This window comes from Canis lupus, chromosome 26, assembly GCF_003254725.2.
Source record: "Canis lupus dingo isolate Sandy chromosome 26, ASM325472v2, whole genome shotgun sequence".
Taxonomy (NCBI): Eukaryota; Metazoa; Chordata; class Mammalia; order Carnivora; family Canidae; genus Canis; species Canis lupus.
The window spans coordinates 9,966,791-9,992,274 of NC_064268.1; the positions used below are offsets into that span (position 1 = coordinate 9,966,791).

A 25,484-nucleotide genomic window follows, 5' to 3' on the forward strand; every position below is an offset into this window, starting at 1 on the left:
AAGATATTACCTCACCACAAATCTTAACTTAAATATTAACAGAGAGGGATCCTGGGGGGATCAGTCAGTTAAGCATCCAACTCTTGATTTTAGCTCAGGTCCTGATCTCAGAGTCATGGGACAGAGTGCCCCATTAGGCTCTGTGTTCAGCACATAGTCTGCTTGTTCTTCTTTCTCTACTCCTGCACCTGCACTCTTTATCTCGAAGATAAATAAATAAAAGCTTTAAACAAAAAAAAAGATTCTCTTTCCCTCTGCCCCTCCCCACCGTCCCCCATGTTCTCTCTCTCTCTCTCTCTCTCTCTCTCTCACACACACACACACACACACAGAAATCTCCCCAACTGGTCAGCACATTCCCTCCTTCAAGTTAGGTGTTTACACCTATGCTTCTCCTCTGCTACAGAGTGTGCATGGACATACTGAGCAATTATGGCTGATTTATTCAGAGTCTTAGACACTTACACTGTATCAGTCACCAGAACAGACTAGGAGGGGAAGAAAAGTAAATAAACATGTGACAAAAATAAGACAATGGATTATGAGTGTTTGCAATCCTCCTCTTCCCTCTGGTTAAAAAAGAGGAGAAAGTTTTGCTGAATAAGTGCCCAGATTCTCCTTCATAATGCAGAATCTTAGTAATTAGTGAATAGCAACAACAAATTTATTTTTTTTAAGATTTTATTTATTTATTCATGACAGACACAGAGAGAGAGGCAGAGACATAAGCAGGCTCCATGCAAGAAGCCTGATGTGGGACTCAATCCTAGTACTCCGGGATCACACCCTAAGCAAAAGGCATATGCTCAACCACTGAGCCACTTAGGCGTTCCTAGTAACAACAAATTTAAAAAACTGGTGGAATTAACTTAAAACATAATAGTTGAGTGAAAAAGGAAAATGAACAGAGAACAGATACATTTAGAGTGAATCTAAGGAATTTTTCAAAGATTGATAAAGAAATTGCAAGTTTTATTCATTATGAACAAAACTTTCTTGGTATGCTTGGAAGGAACACCTTCAAAAATGATTTAAATTGCTTTTCAGTTAACAAAAGGTGGGGGATTAAAATAAAGGTATAAGGTGCCTTTTACCTGTTTATTTTTTAAAAATTATCTTTCACTCAATTAAGGAAAACCAAGTTTTCCAGGAAGAGAACAAAGACATACCTCAACAAAGAAGACTAGGTTCTCTAAAAGAGCAGGGCGTGTTTTCAAGTTACCATCTTTAACTTCTAAGAGGTCACCTTTACATCTACTGAAGACATCTGAAAATAGGAAAGTATTTTATTGTTTTATTTGGCTTTTGTTTCAACACTATTTTTAGGAATACAATGTATGCTCCAATAAAGAATAAGCAAATATAAAAGCTTAAGCCAGAAAGCTTCCCCCACCACAATGAACCAAACAAAGGATATCTATTTTAAGCTTTTTTTTAAAAAAGATTTTATTTTTAAGTTATCTCTATCTGTAAGATGGGGCTCAAATTCACAACCCCAAGATCAAGAGTTGTAGGCTCTACTGACTGAGCCAGCCAGGAGCCCCTATTTTAAGCTCTTTAAAAAGCCATGTAACTAAGGCTCTGCTGTCTTCAAAATATAAAAGGTGGCCTCATAAATTATATATTCTAGAGTCTAAACCCCAGCTAGCTGTTCCACAGATAGGTCATTGTCACAATAAAATTAAGACTTCAAATGAATGATTTAGAAGAATGTGTGCTATTATGGACTAAAAGACCAAAGTACATGATAGAAATTAACCTTCATAATAAATACCATGTTTTATTCTCATACTCTTGATCTTTTCATTATTCTTCATTTGGGTAATAAAATAAAAAACCATTTAGGCTATTTTTCCCCCTATTTAGGCTCTTGAAAATAAAGACCCTTATAGATTTTACATGCATTTATGTACCTTTTTACCAAACAATTCCATTGCCAGGAATTTAATCCCAAGAAGTACTCAAATAAGTACCCAAACACTTATGTCCCAAGATGTTCATTTCAGCTTTATTATAGAGTTTATAAATAACTCAAGTACATAATATATCATGTACTCCATGGGGCAATACATAAATAAACTTAGTACACTGATATAATACTGTGTAATATTATATGTAACTGACATGGTAAGTGCCCAAGACAACAGAAAAGTAAAATAAAAAAGTATGTTTAAAAAATAAAAAAAATAAAATCACTACAATATATTTCCACATACACACATATGACTGTTTAGGGTCCTTCTATGAGTATAGACTCCAAAAGTGTTACTTACCTTTTAAGTAAAGTACTTACTGTCCTCTGGGGAAATGAGGCTAGGAAAGGGAGAAACACCATACCCACTTGTGTACTGTTTTATAGTAGGTTGTCTACTACTTTTGTAATCAACACTTTTTAAAGTTAAAGACAAGTCTCAAAATACCCAAAGTATGCATTATTTTCAAGTTGTTTGCAACTCCTTCAAGTTTCTACTAAAAAATGAGTTCCTAATTAGATAAAATACGGGGGTCCATAGTTAGAATGCTTACCTTTTAATTGTTCTAGTAAAGACTTAAGACAATTCTCTACTCGCTCCTGGATTTCCACTGTATCCTCTAAAATCGAAAAAAAGAAAGAAAAAGAAAAAGAAAAGAAAAAGAAAAAACAGCAGCAAGATCAACACCCGCAAGCCATTCATGGGCAAGGACATTTTCTTTACTCTTAAGACTCACAGGCATCAAATTCCATCATTGAGGGAGACAAAGAAAAAGATAAAAGAAAGGAAAAGAAAGGCATTAATTACCTTTCTCTCAAAAGTAATACCTACAATTTTCTAGGAAGACTTAAAATCTAAGTGCTTCAAATAATCTCAAAGACAGAATCTACAAATCTTAAGATCTGAAGGGGAAAGAGGGTCTATGGAATATGCATGATTCTCACTGGGTTAGGAAAAAACTCTTCTCCACAAAGTTTAGTAAAGAATTCAATCCGAAATCCAACAATACTTCAACAAATTAAGGATTTCTTCAATTTTTGGACCTAACAAGTGATTTTAAATAGGGAAAAGACTTAAATTTGTAAAATATTACTTTGTAACCTATGAATGTACATACATTCATGTTAAGTTAGACACTTCCAGAACAGCTTCCACCTCCTCACAATCATCCAAATATGCGAGGACTTAAATATTTTGTTACATTTACTAAGTTTTCAAAGACAAAGACCTAAGTAAACATATTCATGCAAATGTATACTTACCTAAACCACTGGTATCCAGCTCATAAATATCACTAACAAGATAAAAAGAACTGGTCTGACACTGTGAACAGCCAGAACTAAAGAATCCAGCCATTCTAGTAGGAACAGGACCAAGGAAAGGATACTGAAAAAAAAAAAAGGGGGGGGGGGGGAGGGGTAATGTCCTTTAAATCCATCTAAATTTATACAAAGCAAGAAAACAGAGGACTATAACTACTGGATAAAGTCTATCTCATTGACTAGGTTGCAAACCACGGATCAAATTAACAACTAAATCATTATGGTGAAACAAATTCTGTATTAATTTGTTCACAGCTATTAAAAATACACCATTACAAATAAAGCTATTTTGCTTTTCCTCACTATCTAGTTTGGATAGTGAGGAAGCCTCTTTAATTCCCAAGCCTATAAAATCAAGTTTTTTCCTAGGTACCACAAACTGGGACAAAATACTGCTCTTTACTATTCATCCACACCAAATTCCTATTTTTAAAAAGACAGCCCTGGATTATTGCACCTTTGATGACAAATACATATTGATGATACCTGAACTTCCTTCTCAATAAATCGCTTTCCCATATCCATGGCCACTTCCAACTGTTGAAGAAGTAAACGAAGAATATCAATCCGGGAGGACACGCCATTCTCAGTGGTCTTTTCTGAGTTCCTTGGCTCTACAGGGTGGTTCAGACTTGGAAGTCCACTGATCAGCCTCAATGTTAAGGAACGGATTCTTAACCACATGGTCTCCTCCTCCAAGGAAAGTTTCTTATGTTCTTCAGAAACATCCCTTAAAAAGAAATATCCCCAAACCATTCACTTTATTCAGTGTGTTGCCTTTACATCTTTCAAGGTTTACTTTCATCAGTCAAGGTCCCATTGAATGGTTCCAGTGCTCATCTCCTAGCTGAAGGATAAACCCAATCACCCAAGTTCCCATTTCAGGATCAGTAAAATGGGGAATGACAACCTATCTAACAAGTCATTTTTCTGCTTCAGTGAGACATCTGATAACAACAAAATATACATCATGTATTTTCAAAGAAATATAGGATATAAAAAATTCAAATGACAAAAAACTGAAAAACAAAAATGTGCCCTAGTAATCAAACACCTGCAATAGTAACAAGTTTGGTATTAATCCTTTCAGACTCTTACAAATGTAAAATACAGACTCTTACAATACAAACGTACAACATAAAAATATTTATATAATTTGACATATTTTAAACAAATAAAATGGGTTCACAATACACTATTTTGCAAATGACATCTTTTTTGACAGTGTGTAGAAAAGAGTTAACATAGCAAGACTGAGGTTATTATTCTTCAAGGGACAGCTTTTAAGGTTGAGCTTTAGCTGATGTCTACGAACTTGGGACTTGAAACATTCCCTAAATGATGAAGAGTAGCTCACTGTACCTAGACTGTTTGTACAAACCATATGGTCTATGGTGAGCACCTGCTTTCTTTCTGGGAGTTTGGAACATTGGCACATGATGGACAAGGGATGCCTACGTAACCAGCTGGTAAAAACCTTGGGCACCAAATCTCGAATGGCTTCTCCAGGTAGAAACGCTACACATGCATCACTGCATTTTTTGCCGCTAAACAGAGGAGCACAGAAGGTAAAGAGTACTGGAAGTCTGTGCATGGAGTTTTCCATATTGTCTTTTTTTTTTTCCCCCTTGCTGATCCTGTCATTTGTCCTTCTGTTTTGTTTTTTAGATTTTTATTTATTTATTCATGAGAGGCAGAGACACAGGCAGAGGGAGAAGCAGGCTCTATGCAGAGAGCCCGATATGGGACTCGATCCTGGGTCTCCAGGATCACGCCCTGGGCTGAAGGCGGTGCAAAACCGCTGAGCCACCCAGGCTGCCCCGTCCTTTTGTTATAATAAACTTTAGCTGTGAAGACAACTATAGGCTAAGTTTTAAATCCTAGAAAATCACTGAATATAGTCTTGGCAATCCTCAAATCACAATGCAGCTGATCTTTGAACACACTGATGTGAACTGCATGGGTCCACTTATGCAGATTTTTAAAAAAATAAATACAGTATAGTACTATAAATGTACTTTCTCTTCCTTATAATTATTTTTAGATATTTTATTTATTTATTCATGAGAGACACACAGAGAGAGGCAGAGACACAGGCAGAGGGAGAAGCAGGATCCATGCAGGGAGCCTGATGTGGGACTTGATCCCGGAACTTCAGGATCACACCCTGAGCCAAAGGCAGATGCTCAACAGCTGAGCCACCCAGGAATCTCTCTTCCTTATAATTTTCTTAATAATATTTTCTTTCTCTAGCTTACTTTAAAGTAAGTGTACATTTATCCTGTATAGGATATAATATACTGGTATATAAAATATGTGCTGACCAACTGATCATGTTGTAGGCAACACTTCCAGTCAACAGAATGATTTAACTCCCCAGTTAAGTCTCTGGGGAGTTAAAAGTTACACATGGATTTTTAACTGTGCAAGGGGGTTAGCAACCCAATCCTACATGTTCAAGGGTCAACTGTATATTCAGAATTACCTCATATACACAGGTCTGCATGCCTATGCACTTACTTCCTTTGATTATACTTTCCTAAAAGTGAATCTACTGAATTAACTGGGATAAGGGATTTTCAATCTTAATACAGATTACTAAAATTCCCCACAGGAAGATTATATAAAGTTATATCTCCATGTCAATGCACAACAACCTTTTCCCCCACAATCTCACTGACCACAAGTAAATCTTTTTTATCTTTGTATAATGGTTTTTAAAAAAAAATCACTATAAGGTACATTTCTTTGAATTTCTTAAGTCCAACTTGGTTTTTCGTTATCTTATTATTGAATTAAGAGTTCTCCCTGTACGTGAAAGATATTAATATATATGAAGAAAATTACTAATTTACCTTTAGAACTTGTTAACAAATTTACTTCTATATAAAAGGCTAATATTTACAGAGACCAAATCCTCTGTTTACAGGTTTGACGTAATGCTAAGAAAGGTTTGCCCTAACCATTTTAAAATATTTTTTAGGGGTGTCTGGATGGCACAGTCAGTTAAGCGTGGGACTCTTGATTTCAGTTCAGGTTGTGATCTCAAGGTTGTAAAATCAAGCCCCAAACAGGGCTTTGTGCTGAGTGTGGAGCCTACTTAGATTTCACGCTCTTCCTCTCCTACTACCCCCTCCTACCATACCCCTAACCATGTTCTCTCTTGCTAAATAAATAAATTTTAATTTTCTTGTAGAATTTCTAAAGAGTTTTAGCATGTAACCTTTAATCCAACTAGAATCTCTTTTCATGTATGCTATGAGGGGAAATCTAATTTTTAGATTAGCAAGCAATCCAACATATGAGTGAGATTCATTTTCTTCCTTTGGCTTACCTATACCTTCTTATCCCTACAACAACCATGTTACTGTATTTGTGCAAAAAAGAGATTTCTTGGTGGGGTAACTCTTAGATGCATCCTAATTCTTCAAAAATAAATGTTTAGGGTTTAATTCCAGTAACCTGTCTTTTGGATCCCAGCTGAAGAAAACATTTAAGTCTCTGTTGTCTCGCAAGGCTTCCCATGGAATGTCATCTTCTTCTGGCCGAAGATTCATTGACTTTATACTTTCTGCTAAACTGGTTGATCTATGATATAGAAAATTTGCTTATGTGTTATTTCAATAGTAAAACAGCCATGAAAACATATTAGCGACAACTTTGTTTAACTAGAAAGAAAAGAGGAAGAAGGATTAACTATTATGAAGTAAAGGTGCACAAAAGATGACACAGAACCAAGCCTGTATCATATTAGCCTGCTACAGAGCAAGAGAAAGTGCCTGAAAGCCCAACTAAAATAAAGTGGATCAACATTAATTCCTGAAATCCCATGTTTATAGGGGAAGGGAAACCCTTTAAACACCACAGACCTTGGGGTGATAACCACGGTCTGGGTGGCAGCTTGTGTACAGAACTCATGGTGCTTGCAGCACCCAATCATTCCCCACAATATGCCCTGGGTTACTTCCCCTTTCTTCTCTGTTCCCACCAACTTCTCCCCCCAGCCATTTTTCCTTAGCTTAGGCCTGCTAATATCACCCATGAGCCCATTAATGGCTCTCAGGATCTGATCTAATCCCTTAGTTCTTTATAGGTCTTGTGCAATACTTACATATTTGCTTCAAGTAGAAGGTCTAACAACATCCGTTCAGTACGGACTTGCGCAAAATGAAGAGAATTATTCAACCTGTTCCTAAAAGCGATAAATTCTGGGATCTTCTCAAATGCACCATATTTGTAAGCTTGAATAATATATTCTGAGGTCTGGGAAGGAAAGACATCACCTCCGTATAAATATTTCACAGATCAGGCAATGAAGGCAAACTTTGCCAGGCAAAACAAAATACTCAAAACTAAAATTAAGATGTGAATTCTAACCTTTAAAGGTCATCAAGTAGTATTATCAGCCTTTAAAAACATTATTTTTCTTCTTTGTTATACCAGAATTATGTGTTCTTTACCAATACTACTACTAGGACTAGTACTACTACTACTATTAGTATTACTACCACCCAGCTGCTCCTGCCACCACAGAGACTTTCTCTTAGCAGTTATGTCTTTCAATTCAGTAGGACTGGAGGTTTTGTTATACCACATCAGTCAAAAATTTGGTTAGTGCCATTGTGGAAGGGATATTACTCCATGTTTTTCTGCATCTAAGATAAACTGTTTTATACAAACGTTCCAAAAACACCAGAATAATATAACCACCCCACCACCAACCCAAATAAAAGTCACCCTCCTTCAGAGAAAAGATAGGCTGCTCCTTGGTTTTGTTTATTTCTGAGTACTATGTATCACAAACATAGGGCATATATGCATTACATCGGGATAGAAGGCAACAAACAAAAGACCCTTAAGAATTCATCAGAATCCATCCTGAGGACAGAAAGACTGCAAGAACCAGGTTTCTTGTCCATCCAAACTACGTAAGACCTATGCCAGAAAATTCCATGAACAAGTGAAGGGAACACTCATCACATGCGCTTTAATTTTAGATTAATACATATGTACAGATGAAATGTTGTGAACAGAGGCAAGAAAAAGAATTCTCAACAGAAATTCTGGCACAATAGAAGAAAATCTCAGGGAAGAACATTTCATGGGTGTGGGCCTATGCCATCAGGATCAGAAGTCAGGAGGGTATCCTTTTGGGCCAAGGAAAATGTTAAGCTCAAAGTGGATGTTTGCCCCAAAGATCCTTTCTAGGAAAGCCAGTCTTTTTACATAGCCTCAGTCAGCACTGCCCCCATCTCCATTATGACTGAATAATTTGCCCAGTAGGAAAATAGGCCAATAGTCAACAACATACCCTCTGATACACAGCCTCGCAGGGTTCATTTCAGGCCGCGGGATTGCGCCACGGGCGCTAATTCAACTGCATTCGATGCGGCTTTTAAACCCCATGGGACACCTCGGCGAGCTGTTTGCCTGCAGTATCTGGAGAAATTAAAGACGGACGGACACAAGAAAATTAAAAAGATTACTTGTGATCCTGCAGGTTTAAAGAAGGACTATCCAAAAAAGCTCAAGTGCACCTTCTAGTCTGATTAAAGGACAGTGATATGCCCCATCAAGAAGAGGCCAGGATACTCTAAACACACCTGCCTATCCAATGGCCTCTTGACTTAGAAAAAGCTTAATATCAGCCCTTGCAACAGAAACTTACAGCTTGAAAAAAAAATCAGCTGCTTAGGAACATAATGCTCCAGCAATTAATCAGGATTAAAATAGTACTTCTGGGGATTCCAGTCAAATTTATTAATGACAGTTCCAAAATAATGCTGATTAAAGGAAAGAATACAGCTTTACAAAGTACAGAGGCAGTTTTAATTTCTGAGTGGTCCATGGAACACCACTTTTGAAAAAAAGGCAATGGCTTAAAAAAAAAAAAAAAGAAAAACAAGGGGCAATAGAAAGAGAATGTAGTCCTTTAACAAACTGAGACGGTAACTGTAGCTCTCTGGCTTCTGTTTTTAAGATAGTCCTCCTTTAATGCTGCAGCAAAGTACCACTGCAGAGCTAGAAAAAGGGCCTGGGCATCTTGTATTAAGACCGAGCACAAGAGAGGTCTACGGTTTGAAGAGACAACCCCTATTGGAACTGCAGGCAAAATTGGAAGCCATAGGCCCTTTAAAAACTTTTGAACATCAGAGAATGTTGTCCGTACCTATTTCTACTCATATATGCACCAATGAGGCTAGTTATATCCCATATGGATTCCTGAAATGAACCCTGGTCACTGTAAAAATTAGCAAAATAGATAGACATCAAACCCTGAGTGATAGTCTTCACAATACCTAAAACAGACAGACTTTTAAATGGAAAACTATTTTTAAAGTACAAACACAAAGGTAACTTTTGGAGATAAGAAAATCTGGCTCAGTCTCATATTGCAAAAATCTATTTCAGAGTAAGATGACAGCAACAAATGATGATCTTTCCAGAAAGCAAATCCCTGTGTAGATCTTCCAAATATAACTTTCAATCCCATAGCACAAAGCCTTACAAAGCAGAACACTGGATTTTCCAGTTAAGGAGTAAAGTGTTCTTTCAAAGAGCAGGTTGGGAATTGAAATTCATCAGTCACTCAAGAAAAAACCATCTGGGGAATCTCAAAAACTCCAAGAATAACAGATATAGAACATAGAGCTTTAGCTTTCCAGAGAATTATCTAATACTATTAGATGGTTTAAGACACACAAGGCAACACTAAAATCGTGTTCTTATTCTCAAATTCCTATAGGAAACAGTCCACACCACAGTCTCCAGTTCCCTATTCTGGGACTCAGGCTAGGCATTAAAGGTTAAGGTGCATTTTCCTTATTGTGTTGGTTTTGCTTTTGCCTCTACGACCCCTCAAAGATTATCTACTTTAGTAGGATTAAATAAGCTCTTTCTTCTTAGTAGTAATAAAAATAAATTTCAAGCAGACAGTCCTATTCCCAGATCAATAAAATGCTCAGGTTCAGCATCACATACATTCAGATCAATTAGTCACTCCTGCCACACACCATCCGCAAAACCTCAAAGATTAAAAAGCCACTGAGAACAACATACTCTCAAATCTTTCCTGAGGATCTCCTTTCTCTATAACAATAACTTGAGTTGTTTTGTTTTGGGGTGGGTGTGTTTCATTTTTAAAACAACTCCACAAAATTTGTGGAAAAAAAAATAAAAGCTTAATTTTCAACAGTATATGAAATGTGCCTTACTGACCAAATCATGAATATGGTGCTTCTAGAATGCTGGATGATTAAAAACTGGAGTAAGGCCAGGCACCAGACTTGGATTAATCCCTTATTTGCCCCCAATTTCCACCTAAGAGCCATTTGAGAAACAAAACTTTGAAAAGGAGTTATCAGTAAATCAAATGTTTCTTTAACCTCTTTCTTAGAGATACAGAAATGACAGCCAGAATAAGGAGATTTGAGAAACACTTTTGATTTTTTTTCTTGACTTAGTAAAACTTCAGAACTAAGAAGGGCAAGCACAGATACGTGAACACACAGTGAAAACACAGAGATTTATAACTCAACTGCCTACTTGTGCTAGGCTCTCTTAGAAACCCAAGGTCCTAAGGATCTCTTAAGTCAGGCCAGCACCTTCAAATGCTGATGCCAACTTCCCTCCTTCACTGATCAGGAGCTATGGCACAAAATGAGGTCTGAACAGAGATCCCAATCACTGTGGAGGAAGGATGCCACAAGGGGAGGAGAATAGGGTTTAATAACTAACTTACGCACAGCTCACCATCCCTTGCTATACTAACCCTCTAGACCTTGCCCTAAGGCTTGTGGGGACAGAATTACTGCAAGCTGAGAACAATAAACCTATATTCCACTGTTCAGAAATGCTTCTGTTCTGCCTTCTATTTAATACAAGACTAAAGAATTCAATAAGAGAGAGATTAGCCACCACTGTTACAGTTACAAAAGAACCACCCCCAAAACCAGCTTCCCTGCCAAGGTCCTTAGTTGCTGTTAGACCATGAAAGCTATGGGCAGATATCTGGTATGGCAGAATTCAGGCAATGAGTTTTAGAAGCACATGAGAACAAAGTAGGCAATGACCATCCTAGAGACTTGCCTTCTTTTCACCTCTGTTCTGGGTGGTTTTGCACAGCTGGCTGACTGACTAGAGACTACATAAAATTTCTGCTTAACTGACAAGTGGAGATGATCAAGTCTGCTTGCAGTGAAAAATATGGTGCAAATCCCATCCTTTCATTATGGCACATAGCTCTACCTTATTTATTGCTATTTTAAAAAACATACTATTGACCCAAGTTTCTGGATATGTCCTTCAATTGGTCAATTTTATGATTCTAAGAAAATACGAGTGTACTGATTGTTAGTGAAGAGCACAGCAGTTATAAACTTCATAATTAAATAAAGGTAACAGAGAGCTGCTGCTTTTGCAGAATCTTCTATGGCATCCCAGGCTCTAAACACATATGATGGGGATCCCTGGGTGGCGCAGCGGTTTGGCGCCTGCCTTTGGCCCAGGGCGCGATCCTGGAGACCAAGGATCAAATCCCATGTCGGGCTCCCAGTGCATGAAGCCTGCTTCTCCCTCTGCCTATGTCTCTGCCTCTCTCTCTCTGTGTGTGACTATCATAAATAAATTAAAATTAAAAAAAAATAAAATAAACACATATGATGGGTTACCTCTTAGACCCTTAGAAAAAGTCTCTTAGAAATTAAAAGATGGATCTAAGAGGAATACCACTTCCTATTCTGTTAATACTGTTTTAACTATAGCTTTACATGGATTCTATTAAACACATCCATCCTAGCAACCACAAATAACTCTTAACCTAACAGATATGGCCAGTAAGCTATGGCCTACAGGCACCTGTAAGTATGCATGGTGCACCTCAACATGTGCACTTGGCATACGAGGGAATATGTTCTCTGAAATGTGTGCATTAAGCAGGTAAGAACATTATTTTTAAAAAATATTTTTCACTTACATCTTTCTGGTTGGAGTGGAAAAACCTGAGTGCGAAGTTACAGGATTGGGATGCAGCAGCATACTGACCTAAGGATTCGGCGTATCGAGTCAAAAGATAGCTAGGTCAGAAGGAAAGAAAAAAAAAATGTTATACTTACCCACCTCCAGTATCAAATACTACACTTCAAATTATTATAACAGAGAAACAAGCACACAGGAAAGTTAAAACATCTTGCCACATAAGTGATCTCATTCACAAAATCAAATTTTTTTAAAGAATGAAGTTAATTCAGTTTTGTGGGAGACCTAAAACTCTATGTCATGCTTTCTTATACTCAGATGATTAATGGAACAGAAAGAAATAAAGACAATACCCTTGATTTATAATAAAGAATAGTCAAAAAACAAATTCAAAGGACCTCTAAGGTCAAACAAAGTACCTGTGTCAATCTCAACTGCAAATAAAAACTTCAAGACAATGTGTGCTAAGAAAGTTTTCAAAGTATAAAGCTGTTTGCCATCCCTGGGGATAACTTTCTTACCTTTCCTAAGTTGTGCAAATGTAAAAATTACCATTTAATAAAGAAGATATAAAAATCTTTCAGCTTTGCAATGGGTCATCATGGAGGATTACTTAGTCTAAAAAGCTTAATAAGGCAATCCCTGGGTGGCTTAGCGGTTTTGAGCCTTCGGCCTAGGGCTTGATCCTGGAGTCCCGGGATCGAGTCCCACATCAGGCTCCCTGCATGGAGCCTGCTTCTCCCTCTGCCTGTGTCTCTGTCTCTCATGAATAAATAAATAAAATCTCTAAAAAAATAAAAATAAATAAAAAGCTTAAGAACAGAAACAATACTACTGCTAAAACTGCAAAGTCTGAGCTCCATGTATAAGGATCCCCTGGGATAGCTGGCTGCTCAGTATTCAGAGTATATACTACCAACCCAATGGTATCATGCTGGATATGCTTAGCATCAAGGCTGGAGTACAGATCCACCACTGGTTCAAATGCCCCCAGTACACAGTAGATTCGAACAAGCAGCAACTTGAATTGAGCATTGGAAGGGCTGTGGGTTAATCCCTCTTCCAGCAAAGTCAAGGCCTGCCATACAGCAGTCTCGTCACCTAGAAACAAAATGTAATAGCATTATCCATAGTACTTGGCAGTAAATGGAGGTTTCTCACAAACAAAAGATAAAAACTTACTCCCCTAACTATCTGAAGAACGAGTTTAGGTGTCAAAGAACAGATTTTAGATACACACCTATAAACAAACTAGGGAATTTCCCAGAAAGTTTCTCAATAGTTACCTCAGTTCTTAAACATGCATCTGCAAGAGTGATGCAAACTTTAAGCTGTAAGGTCTTATGAGGTTATGGAATCTCAGAGAACCTAGATTCTGAGAAGAGATGGACTTTGAAGGAGAATTTGAGTCCACCAACCTTCCCAGTACAGGATTTTTTCTACCAAACCCCAGCTAGATACACTCTCTGGACAACATTTTTCTTCCATATGTAATTCTACTATTTAGATGTCAAATGGTATTTGAAAAAAGATGTTCATTAATAATCAGATAAATTAATCTGACACACTTTTTTTGGCCTACCAAAATTCAAAAGGTTACATGCATCAATAACCTTAAAGACTAAGTAACTTCTCTTTTATGAACCTAAGAAAATAATATGAAATGGAAATAATGATTTACATATAAAAATATTCACTGTACTAATAATGGGAAAATAATTAAGTAAATTATAGTAAAACCCACATTAGGCAGCCATTTGACATTACTGAGTTTTAGTGATAAGGGAAAATACTTATTCAGTAATAGTTCAGTAAAACACAGAGAATTTAGTGTGAAAAGGTAATCTTCAGCACATACGACATGCACAGATAGAGAAGGAAATATGCCAAAATGTTAGAATGCCTATAGAAGCTGGAAAAGATTAAAATAAACTTCCAAAGCTTTTATAAGCTATTTTTACAGTCAGAAAAAACTTTAACACTTATTTTGTGTTCTGCTCTTTCTTTGAAGTGTTTTCCAATGTTGCTAGTCTTCACAATCTAATTTTATTGAGTTCAACACTTACTGACTTAAACTCTGGAGCAACACTAGATATAAGACCAGAGGATAAGAGTCACAGGTGGTTCCTAGCCACAAGAAGCTCAGAAGTGAATGGAGGAAACATCTGGAAATTACACAGAATAAATAATTTTAAGAAGTCCTAGTTCCGTGCAGCCCTAGTGGCTCAGCGGTTTAGTGCTGCCCTCAGCTCAGGGCATGATCCTGGAATCCCAGGATCGAGTCCCACATTGGGCTCCCTGCATGGAGCCTGCTTCTCCCTCTGCCTGTGTCTCTGTCTCTGTCTCTCTGTCTCTCATGAATAAAAAAATAAAATCTTAAAAAAAAAAAGAAAAAAAAAAGAAGTCCCTTGGAGTGCCTGCGTGGCTCAGTCAGTTAGGTAACTCACTCAGTTTCAGCTCGAGTGGTAATCTCAGGGTCACAAGATCAAGCTCCCCAACACGTTCTACACTCAGTGAGGCATCTGCTTGAGGGTTCTCTCCCCCTAACTTGTGTGCACATTTGCTCTCTCTCTATAAAGTAAATAAATAAATCTTAAACAAAAAAAGAAGAATAGGGTGCCTGGGTGGCTCAGTATGTTCAGCATCTGCCTTCAGCTCAGGTCATGATCTCAGAGTCCTGCAATCGAGCCCTGCATCAGGCTCCCAGCTCAGTGGGGAGTCTGCATCTCCCTCTGACCCTCTCCCCACTCATGCTCGCTATCTCTCTCTCACAAATAAATAAAAATCTTTTAAAAAAAAGAAGTCCTGCTATTCAAAGATAACTAGTTTTTTTTAAAAAAGATCTCCACAGAGATCCCTGGGTGGCGCAGCAGTTTGGCGCCTGCCTTTGACCCAGGGCGTGATCCTGGAGACCTGGGATCGAATCCCACGTCGGGCTCCCGGTGCATGGAGCCTGCTTCTCCCTCTGCCTATGTCTCTGCCTCTCTCTCTCTCTCTCTCTCTCTGTGACTATCATAAATAAATAAATTAATTAATTAATTTAAAAAAATAAAATAAAAGATCTCCACGAAGGAGATCTTTTTTTAAAAAGATCTTTTTAAAAAAGATGCCTGGGTGGCTCAGTTGTTGAGCATCTGCCTTTGGTTCAGGGTGTGATCCTGAGATTGAGTCCTGCATCAGGCTCCCCACAAGAAACCTGCTTCTCCCTCTCTGCTTGTGGCTCTGTCTCTCTGTGTCACTCATGAGTAAATGAATAAAAATAAATAAAATTAAAGAGATCTCCTTAAAATGGAAACAAAATTTCAAAGAAAAAAACGGTATAATTCACACTTCTCAACCATTAAACCAACTCTTATAGACATTTATTATTTTATTTTGCAAAATTTAGGCTGTAACTATACAACTGTATACAAATTCTTCAAATCAAAAAAGTATCAAGCAAAAAAAAAAAAAAGGCATGAAGGATCGATTAGGCTTTTGGGAAAAAATTTTCTAACTAAATGTTGTAATATAACAAAATGAAGTAAGTTCTGGGAATATATTAATATATAGTATGGACTACAGTTTATGATACTATACCATTACTCAAAAGCTGCTAAGAAAATAGATCTTAACGTTTTTCATCACAAGGAAAAAACCTAGCTATGGGGTGATAGATATTAACTAAACTTATGATGACAATCATTTCATGATATACATACATCAAATCATTATGTTATACATCTTAAGCTAATACAATGTAATATGCTGACCACATTTCAATAAAACTAGAGGTAAAAATGACATCCTTAACTCTTCATCTTACTTTTGCAGAATCATAAACAAATGGCTTTATGCAAAATGTCTGAGAGCATCATCAACTTCTTAAAATGCTCTTCTTAATCTTTCACATTAAAATCAGGCTTTTCCAACATCCTTAACAAATTTCTATAGATTTCTAGTATCTGTTAGATCCACCTTGGACAATGATTATGCCTCTGATTGAAGCACTTCAATTTCATTGGCTGCAAGAAATCTTGCATCTTTATAATACTGGCAATTTTCCAATGTATTTGCACTGTATGATTATGGAAAATTAGCTTCTTTCTCTCTGCCCTATCTTTCCTTCATCTATAAAAAAACTGCAATAATCCTAACTCTATTATTATGAGGTTTAAATTAGTTAATTCATGTAAAGCACTTTCAAAGTACCTGATGATCAACAAATGTTAGCTAATACTATATGGGCAGACACATTGTTCAAAAAAAACCAAGAGATCAGCAAAGCCATACAGTCACTTATGAGCAAGAATGGATGCTAGGATAAATGAGGAAGAATATCTGAGTAGGGACCAAATTACTAAAAGGTCAGTTCATTAATGATGGTTTTTTTATAGCCCTGTGCAAACTCACAATTCTGGGCCTCAGATGACAAAGACTCTGATAATAGGGTTTCACCTCCATCTCCAGGACAATATAGTGTAACAAGTACTAGCATAGGGGTACTCACAAAGGGGCATAAAATCTGCAATGGGGGGAGGGGATGAAATCAAGACAGGCATGTCAGAGGCACCATTTGAGTAAAAGTTAGATGAAGGAAGGAAGGAAGTTATTTCAAAGAGAGGTACCACCATGTTTACTAATACTAGCAAACAAAAAACCCCAGGAGATTTAGGATTTAAGTACCTAAGAATCTGGAGATAAAGGCAGAGGCTAGATTATAAAAAGCATTGTAAACACTATCCTAAAAAGGTTAACCTTTATCCTCAGAAAAACAGGGCACCTCTAAAGGATTTTAAGCATGAGGGTGATGGTATCAAAATCAAGTGCTCCATGAAATGATCCCAAGGGCAGGGATTGTGTCCATCACGCACAGTACAGTCTCCCTAGCCCTTTGTGTCTTGTGCAATTTATTCTTGTGAATACTATGCAATAAGTGTCTAAATGCTAATAAAAGAAAATGCCAGGAGTAAGACCTAAAGAAAAGGTAATTACAATACCATTTGCTGAATCATCCTTTTCTTGCTTAATGATACATGATGCTTCCTTCAGCATGTATTGTGTTTTTTGTCCTAAACAGGTCAATTAAAATTATATTCCAAAAAGAATGCATTCTCCTAAACATTTTTTCAAGTGAATAATAAAAGCTATTCCATTTCATGGGCCTATACATCTATCTCTGAGTCAGGTTCTCTGTATTTAATTATTGTAACTTTGTAATAGGTAGTTCAGTCATTATTCACTATTTAGAAATGTTTAAAAACAGAACAGAAAATGAGAAATAACAAGTTTGACAAGGATGTGGAGAGAAAGAATTCCTCATGCCCTGTTGGTGGGAATGTAAACTGGTGCAGCCATTGTGAAAAACAGTGTGGAGGTTCCTCAAAAAATTAAAAATAGAAATATCTTCCAAATCAACAATTCCACTACTAGGATTTATCAAAGAAAATGAAAATACTAACTCAGAAAGAATTACACACCTCTATATTTATTGCAGCATTATTTACAATAGCCAGGATATGGAAGCAAACCAAGTGTCCATCAATAGATGAATGGATAAAGATGTGGTATCTATACGTGTACACACACACACATACCCCAAAGAATATTATTTGGCCATTAAAAAAAATATATTTTGCCATTTGCAACAACATGGATGGACCTAGAGGGTATTATGCTAAGTGAAATAAGTTAGAGAAAGACAAATACCATATGATTTCGCTTATATGTGTAATCTAAAAAATAAAAAACAAACAAAAAAAGCAGACACAGATTAACAAATACAGAGAATGGGAAGTTGTCAGGAGACGAGAGGCAGGTGTAAAAAGAGGAGTGGAAGGTACAATGAATAAATCACAGGGATGAAAGGCATAGCATAGGAAATATAATCAACAGTACTATAACAGTGTTGTATGGTGCTAGATGATGGCTTCATTTATTGTGAACATAGCACCATGTACAGAATTGTCTAAATCACTATGTTGTACACTTAAAATTAATGTAACGTGTCTCAACTATACTTCAAATTAACAAAATCTAAAAAATAAAAACAGATGTGCACTGATGTAAAATCATCCTGATTACCGAGACGGGGCTATCTGGAGATGGGTTCTTCTAAAAGCAACCTGGAAAAGGGCAAGGAGGAAAACCTAAAAGCATAAATCAAATTCTTGGATTATATAATTATTCTCAGGATTTATAATCAGTAAAAGCAAAATGTAAAGTTAAACTGAAATCACTCTTCCTTACCTGTTTCTCTCCATATATCAATAAGCACATGGACAGCAAGAAGACAGTAATAGTCTGAAAACTGCAATTCGGTTTTCAAACAGGACTTCCCTGTAGGGAAAAAACCCCATATTTGTATTTTAACATTTGTTCAACATCACAGCCCCAAAGGAATTTTTTAAAGCAGAAAAGTGACAGGAGGGAGAAGATAAAAAGAGGAAATGAAAAGTAATAAGAGTCATATAAATACCAGAAGAAAAATATAAGCCATGAATCAAAGGATTCAAAAGAAGGTAAGGCCACACTCAGCTGGAACAGAAGAAAGAGTTCCAGAGCAAAGGTGATACCCTCAATGGCACCAAAGGGAAAGCAGTAAGATTTGGAAGGAGGCTTCAGGTAAAGAGAAGAACAGAAGCCAAGGGCCATGTACTACTAAAGTAATAAATAGTAGGCTCATTACTTCGTCTAATGATTTAGGATACATTAGAGATGTCATCTTGTCAGATAATTTACACTTTATCACATGTATCTACAATTTAAAGATCATCTACTTCTCAAACATTTACCTCATAATTTACAACATTCATTTTGTTCAATTTCAGTCTATATATTAAAAATACTAAGGCCAATCAGCAGAAAATGTCACAACAATTATAAACTCCATGTAATTCATATGAGCCTCAGATTGAGTTAGCTCAATCAAGAAGAATATGGAAAATTTTAATTATTTAAAATTCCAAACTTGGGGATCCCTGCATGGCTCAGTGGTTTAGCGCCTGCCTTCAGCCCAGGGCGTGATCCTGGGGTCCCAGGATTGAGTCCCGCGTTGGGCTCCCTGCATGGAGCCTGCTTCTCCCTCTGCCTGTGTCTCAGCCTGCCTCTCTCTTTCTCTCTCTCATAAATAAATAAATTTTAAAAATCTTAAAAAATAAAATTCCAAACTTAAAAAAGGCTTTACATTCCAAACAGTCTTCCCACCTGACAAAATATTCTCCTTGCCAAACTCATTATAACAAGGTACTCTGATTTAAAAAAAAAAAAAAAAAAAAAAAAAGGACTAAAACTTAGCAAATCCGGAAACTACTACACATTTTAAAAGGTTGCTCACCAAATTCTAGTCCATGCTGGTACCTTAACATCAATTCTCTGACCACATTCAGTTTCTGATTTTTATCCATAGTATGGTACAAGCCAAGTAACCTCGTCAGCTGCACCACACACAAATGTTGCTGTAGAGCTCTGATGTCAGCAGGCAGTGCCAGCTTATCCTCTGTTGGTGTCGACAAAGGAACAACTCCAAGTAATTGATTAATAAACTGCAAAGTAAAAAAAAAAGCACAGATCTCAAAACAGAACTTATCTTTGGCAGAACATAATTAACAAATGTTGAAACGGTCTAGAAAAAGACATTTGCTATCAAAATTACTAAAAAACTTTTCTAACAACAAATAATGCTGGTAAAAGGCCAATGAAAATGGCATGCTAATTCATTGTTGTCCACAAGTAATCTGTCAATACCAGGTACTACACTAACTAAAAAATTAAAAGAATTGTAAAAACGTTTCATAAATTATATCACATCAACATAATATATAATATGGCAATGATAAGTTTAATCAGGAAGACTATAAAAAGACCAATTACCAAAAACAAGTCTACAATTGTAACTGCTATATAAGTAAATTCTTAAAGAAAATATTACATAGAGAGGAATAGTTATGTCAGTGGCCTTAAAAATTTTTTTTTTAAGATTTTATTTATTCATTCATGAGAGACACAGAGGGGGGCGGTGGCAGAGACACAGACAGAGGGAGAAGCAGGCTCCATGCAGGGAGCCCAATGCGGGACTCAATCCCAGGTCTCCAGGATCACGATCCAAGCCAAAGGCAGATGCTTTAACCACTGAGCCACACAGGCATCCCTAAATTGCTTTTTAATTAAAGCTTTATTTTGAAATGATTATAGATTCACATGCAGTTGTAAGAAACAATACAGGGGCAGCCCAGGTGGCTCAGCAGTTTGGTGCCACCTTCAGCCCAGGGTGTGATCCTGGAGACCCGGGATGGGGTTCCACGTTGGGCTCTCTGCATAGAGCCTGCTTCTCCCTCTGCCTGTGTCTCTGCCTCTCTCTCTCTTTCTCTCTCCCTCTCTCTCTGTCTCATGAATAAATAAAATCTTTGAGAAAAAAAAAAAAAGAATACAGAAAGATCCCATGTCCCCTTCTCATCCAGTTTCTCCCAATGGTAACATCTTGCATTAAAATGTTTTTAATTCTTTAAATTCATAAGAAGTTTTTAAAATGTATCATTCCCATTATATATTAAATATAGGCTTGGGGCGCCTGGGTGGCTCAGTCTTGGTTAAACATCTACCTTAGGGGAGTGGGCAGGGAGGAAGTCTACCTTCAGCTCAGGTCTTGATTTCAGTGTTCTGAGATTGAGCCCCACATCAGGCTCCTTGTTCAGCGAGGGATCGGGTCCCATGTCGGGCTCCCTGCATAGAGCCTGCTTCTCCCTCTGCCTGTGTGTGTGTGTGTGTGTGTGTGTGTGTGTGTGTGTGTGATAAATAAATAAATAAAATCTTTAAAAAAAAAGATGACAACAAAGAATCAAACCACAGGATCAAAAACATGTGAAAAGATAACAACAGGTAAAAAGCATTAACAAGATTTCAAAGATAAAAGGCAGAATGGCAGGTGTTAAGTACTAACCTACACACAGGGGAGAAATCTAACATGCACAAGGGGCAGCAAGTCTATTCCAACCACAAAACCTTGGAAGGCAAAAATTCAGGACACCAGAAAGCTCCAGTCTTGGTAAGACTGAAACAGGAAAAGAGCTAGTTAAATTCCATCTAAGAAGTTCAACTCCTCCTCTAGTTCACAGACTGACTTCCTAAACCCAGAAGAAACCTACAGTTTTATTCCCAAGGAGAAGCCAAACCAGAGGTACTACAGACTCAGGCATAGCTAGAAATGGGGATAAAGTGCTATTTTTAATTGTTTGAGGACCCTCCATACTGTCTTCCACAGTGGCTATACCAGCCTGCATTCCCAACCACAGAGTACAAGGGTTTCTTCTTCTCCACCTCCTTATCTACCATATGATCTAGTAATCATACTACTGGGTATTTACCCAATAAATATGAAAACACCAATTCAAAGGAATATATGCACCCCTTTGTTTACTGCAGCATTATTTACAATAGCCAAATTATGGAAGAAGTCCAAGTATCCATTAATAGATGAATGGACAAAGAAAATATAGTGTATACACATAGGTACGTGCACTTGAGTATTATTCAGCCATAAAAAAGAATGAAATCTTGCCATTTGCAACAACATGAAGGGAGCTAGAGAGTATATAATGGCAGGTGAAATAAGTCAGAGAAAAACAAATATCATATGTTTTTATTCATATGTGGAATTTAAGAAACATAACAAATTAAAGGGGGAAAAAGAGAGAGACAAACCAAGAAACAGATTCTTACCTATGGAGAACAAATTGATGGTTACCAGAGGGGATGTGAGTGGGAATCAAGGAGTATACTTATTGTGATGAACACTAAATATCGTATAGAACTGCTAAATCATTATACTGTGTATCTGAAATTAATTTAACACTGTATGTAAACTATATTGGAATTAAAAATAAATAAATAAATAGACAAAACCTCTATGTTGGTTTAAAAAAAAAAAGAGGATAAAGTGAAACTCTGTTATTCAGTGATGGATGGGCACCCTAACCCTCTCCCCCTAATCCCAACCAAATCCCAGAATGCCACATGCCAAATGTTTGAGACCCCAACACAAAAGGTGGCAAACAGGCTCTATAAAAAGTATTCCTGAGGTGAGGGGTGAGGGGCAGGGGATGGAGGAGGTTTGGGGGAGAATGGAACAGATGATCACCTCATGTTTTAGACTACACTCAGAGAAGTTTTATACGTTTATGGTTCTGTCAGATTGATTGGGATTAATCAAATAAAAAGTATGAATTCTGAGAAAGTTGTGCAAGAAAGGTAATCTCCATATACAAAGTGGCACAGCCATTGGTCATAAAAATATAAATTCTGAATTAACACTGAACTGGAGGCAAGTACATAAGGAGAGAAGTAGGACGTTGTTGTAAACAAGATCATCTTTCCACAACAGGACTCCAACAGACTAAGATTTTAACTATAAAAATAAACAGCTACACAAATCTGTAATTTAGAAATATGGAGGTAAATCACAGAAGACACACATAGGAGTTGAAAGTGATCTACCTGTAGAGAGCCACAACAGGGGTTGAGGGGGTGGGGAGGTGGCAAACAGCTGCTACTATTTGTCAACAGAAACTTTGTAGTGCTATTTGGCTTTTTCAACTTTATCCATAAAATTTTTTGACACAAGTAAAAATTAAAAAGAAAACTCCACTCATGCAGTTTCACATCTAGAACAATTTTGCTTCAATTTGTCTCCAATTATATGAATTTTAATTATTATGATCAGATAACCATATGCAACAAAGAAACTGCAGCACTGGTTTTCATGTTTTTGATTAAATGCCTATACAGCTTCTACTGCCAACTGTTCCATTCTTGTAAGCTATTTTATATATTAGTGATTCTTATTATTAATGCTTTCTTCAGGGAATGCTAAAGAATCTTCCAGATAGGTTTTGTCATGAAACAATATATTCATTCTTTATTCCAGTCTGTACAGTTTTACTGATATGCGAAAAGCTTCTTTAAAAACTGGAATCATTTGTTTAGTTTAAAACCCCAAGATAAAGGAAACAAAAACATCACTCTGCGTGAACCACTTCAGGATAACTGGATTCAGTGGCCTACTCTTAGGAGCTAGTTAGTCCCAGTTTTAAATGATTGGGTTACTAATTCATTACGACTACAGTTCTCAGCTTGAACTTTACTGAACAGTTTGCAATCCTCTGATAAACACACTGCTGAGTGGCAGAATTTTTAGCTACTGAAGTCATCCTACATTTAAAAAGTTGTGGCAGCAAAATTACCCCCTCAATGAAAAATTTATGTGGGACTACAAAACTCATTGCAACAGCTTTAAATCTTTTGTTTCACAGAACAATGACTACCTGTCACTGTTAGTATTCCAGCATTTCTAGAGGGTTCCTCTCAGATTATTACTACATGAGATCACATGAGATGACCTAAGACTTTCAAACATACTAATATATCAGAGGTGCTTGTACTAGATTCACATTAGCAAACCCTTATGAATCTCAGCTGATAGTAATTTAAGTGTCCTTTTAATGCAGTCCCATTATTTGATGCTTCAACTTAGAAGACGAAAAGCAATGTAAGACATGATCAATTGTTCCAAATCTTAGCACTTAGCAGTCCCATTATTTGATGCTTCAACTTACAAGACGAAAAGCAATGTAAGACATGATCAATTGTTCCAAATCTTAGCACTTAGTGCAACCAACACTAACTGAAGGAATCTCTTCCATGTGGTTCTAGATTCTGCTTAAATCTCTCTAGTAACATGAAACTCACACAATCTATTTTTAGAGAAATCTGACTATGAGAAAGATTTTTTTTCACTGGCCAAATTCTAAATTCCCTGTAACAACTTCTTACCATGCCAATTCTCAATCCCTTTTGTACAAGGGCTTTTCATTTTAAGAAAGGAAGGACTCTGTCCTCACCAAGTCAAACTTCTCTTCCACTCAACTATTTCTCCCTCTTATGCTTTCAAGTCCTCCTACAACCCAAAACCCCCTTTCTGGATATGTTACAATTAATTCAGAAAATTCTAAAGCTTGGCCTGAGCGCTGTGAGCACAGCACTCCAAGAATAGCTTTACTAAACCAAAGTGTCAGTCATTTCAGAACCCAACAGAGGGAGGCCTAGGTGGCTCAGTGATTGGGCATCTGCCTTGAGCTCAGGTCATAGTCCTGAGGTCCTGGGATTGAGTCCCGCATCAGGCTCCCTGTGGGAAGCCTGCTTCTCCCTCTGCCTATGTCTCTGCCTCTGTGTCTCTCCTGAATAAATAAATAAAATCGCTAAAAAAAAAAAAAACAATAGATACCACTGGCTACTTATCAGTTTGAGAATGCACTGCTCCATCTGCCCTAGACACATCATCTCAAGACTGCCAACTATTGAGCTTGCTGGACTGAAGATATGACGACCAAACAAATACTCTAGTCACCTCCACTAAGGCATTCTGGAATAACAGGTGATGACAACTCTGCGATAGAAAGGCTTCGTTGCAACCTTCACTAATTACATAGGTATTTATGAGTAAAGCTGATCAAAGTCATAGACTTTCATTATACTTGCCAATGTTTCTTTATATGGTACTCTATCCTACCCCAAATACACTGAAGTGCTATCTTCATGACTTTTCTGAAATCTAAAATTATTCCAAAATAAATTCATCAAAATTAAAACTTTGCTCTGCAAAGGATCCTATTAAAGGATGAAAAGACAAGTACAAACTTGGAGAAAATATATGAAACCACATTTCGGACAAAAGAGTTGTGTCTAGAATATCTAAACTCTCAAAACTCAATAGTAAAAAAAAAAAAAAAAAACAACTAGAAAGTGAGGAAAGACGGAGACACACATTTCACTGAGAATATAAAGCTGGCAAATGAAGCACATGAGAAGATGTTCAACATAATTAACCATTAGGTAAATGCACATTAAAACCACTATTAAAGGGATCCCTGGGTGGCGCAGTGGTTTAGCGCCTGCCTTTGGCCCAGGGCGCAATCCTGGAGACCCGGGATCGAATCCCACGTCAGGCTCCCGGTGCATGGAGCCTGCTTCTCCCTCTGCCTGTGTCTCTGCCTCTCTCTCTCTCTCTGTGACTATCATAAATAAATAAAAATTAAAAAAAAAATTAAAAAAAAAAAAAACCACTATTAAAGACACCTGGGTGGCTCACCAGTTGGGTGTCTGCCTTCAGCTCGGGGCATGATCCTGGGGCCCCGGGATCAAGTCCCACATCGGGCTCCCTGCATGGAGCCTGCTTCTCCCT

At 37.2% G+C, this 25,484-nt stretch overlaps 1 protein-coding gene across 1 annotated transcript in view; it reads right to left on the reverse strand.

Annotated features, from left to right (window-relative positions):
- Nucleotides 1–25,484, reverse strand: part of NAA25 (N-alpha-acetyltransferase 25, NatB auxiliary subunit) — a 78,582-nt gene that overhangs the window by 13,671 nt on the left and 39,427 nt on the right. Inside the window, exons 12-21 of the mRNA XM_025474003.3 lie at nt 19,587–19,794; nt 18,500–18,589; nt 13,192–13,372; nt 12,270–12,369; nt 7,407–7,558; nt 6,758–6,883; nt 3,782–4,025; nt 3,236–3,359; nt 2,527–2,592; nt 1,170–1,267 (exon numbers count right to left, since the gene is read on the reverse strand). Of these exons, the coding sequence (XP_025329788.1) occupies nt 1,170–1,267; nt 2,527–2,592; nt 3,236–3,359; nt 3,782–4,025; nt 6,758–6,883; nt 7,407–7,558; nt 12,270–12,369; nt 13,192–13,372; nt 18,500–18,589; nt 19,587–19,794 (1,389 nt within the window). The remainder of the gene's footprint in view (nt 1–1,169; nt 1,268–2,526; nt 2,593–3,235; nt 3,360–3,781; nt 4,026–6,757; nt 6,884–7,406; nt 7,559–12,269; nt 12,370–13,191; nt 13,373–18,499; nt 18,590–19,586; nt 19,795–25,484) is intronic.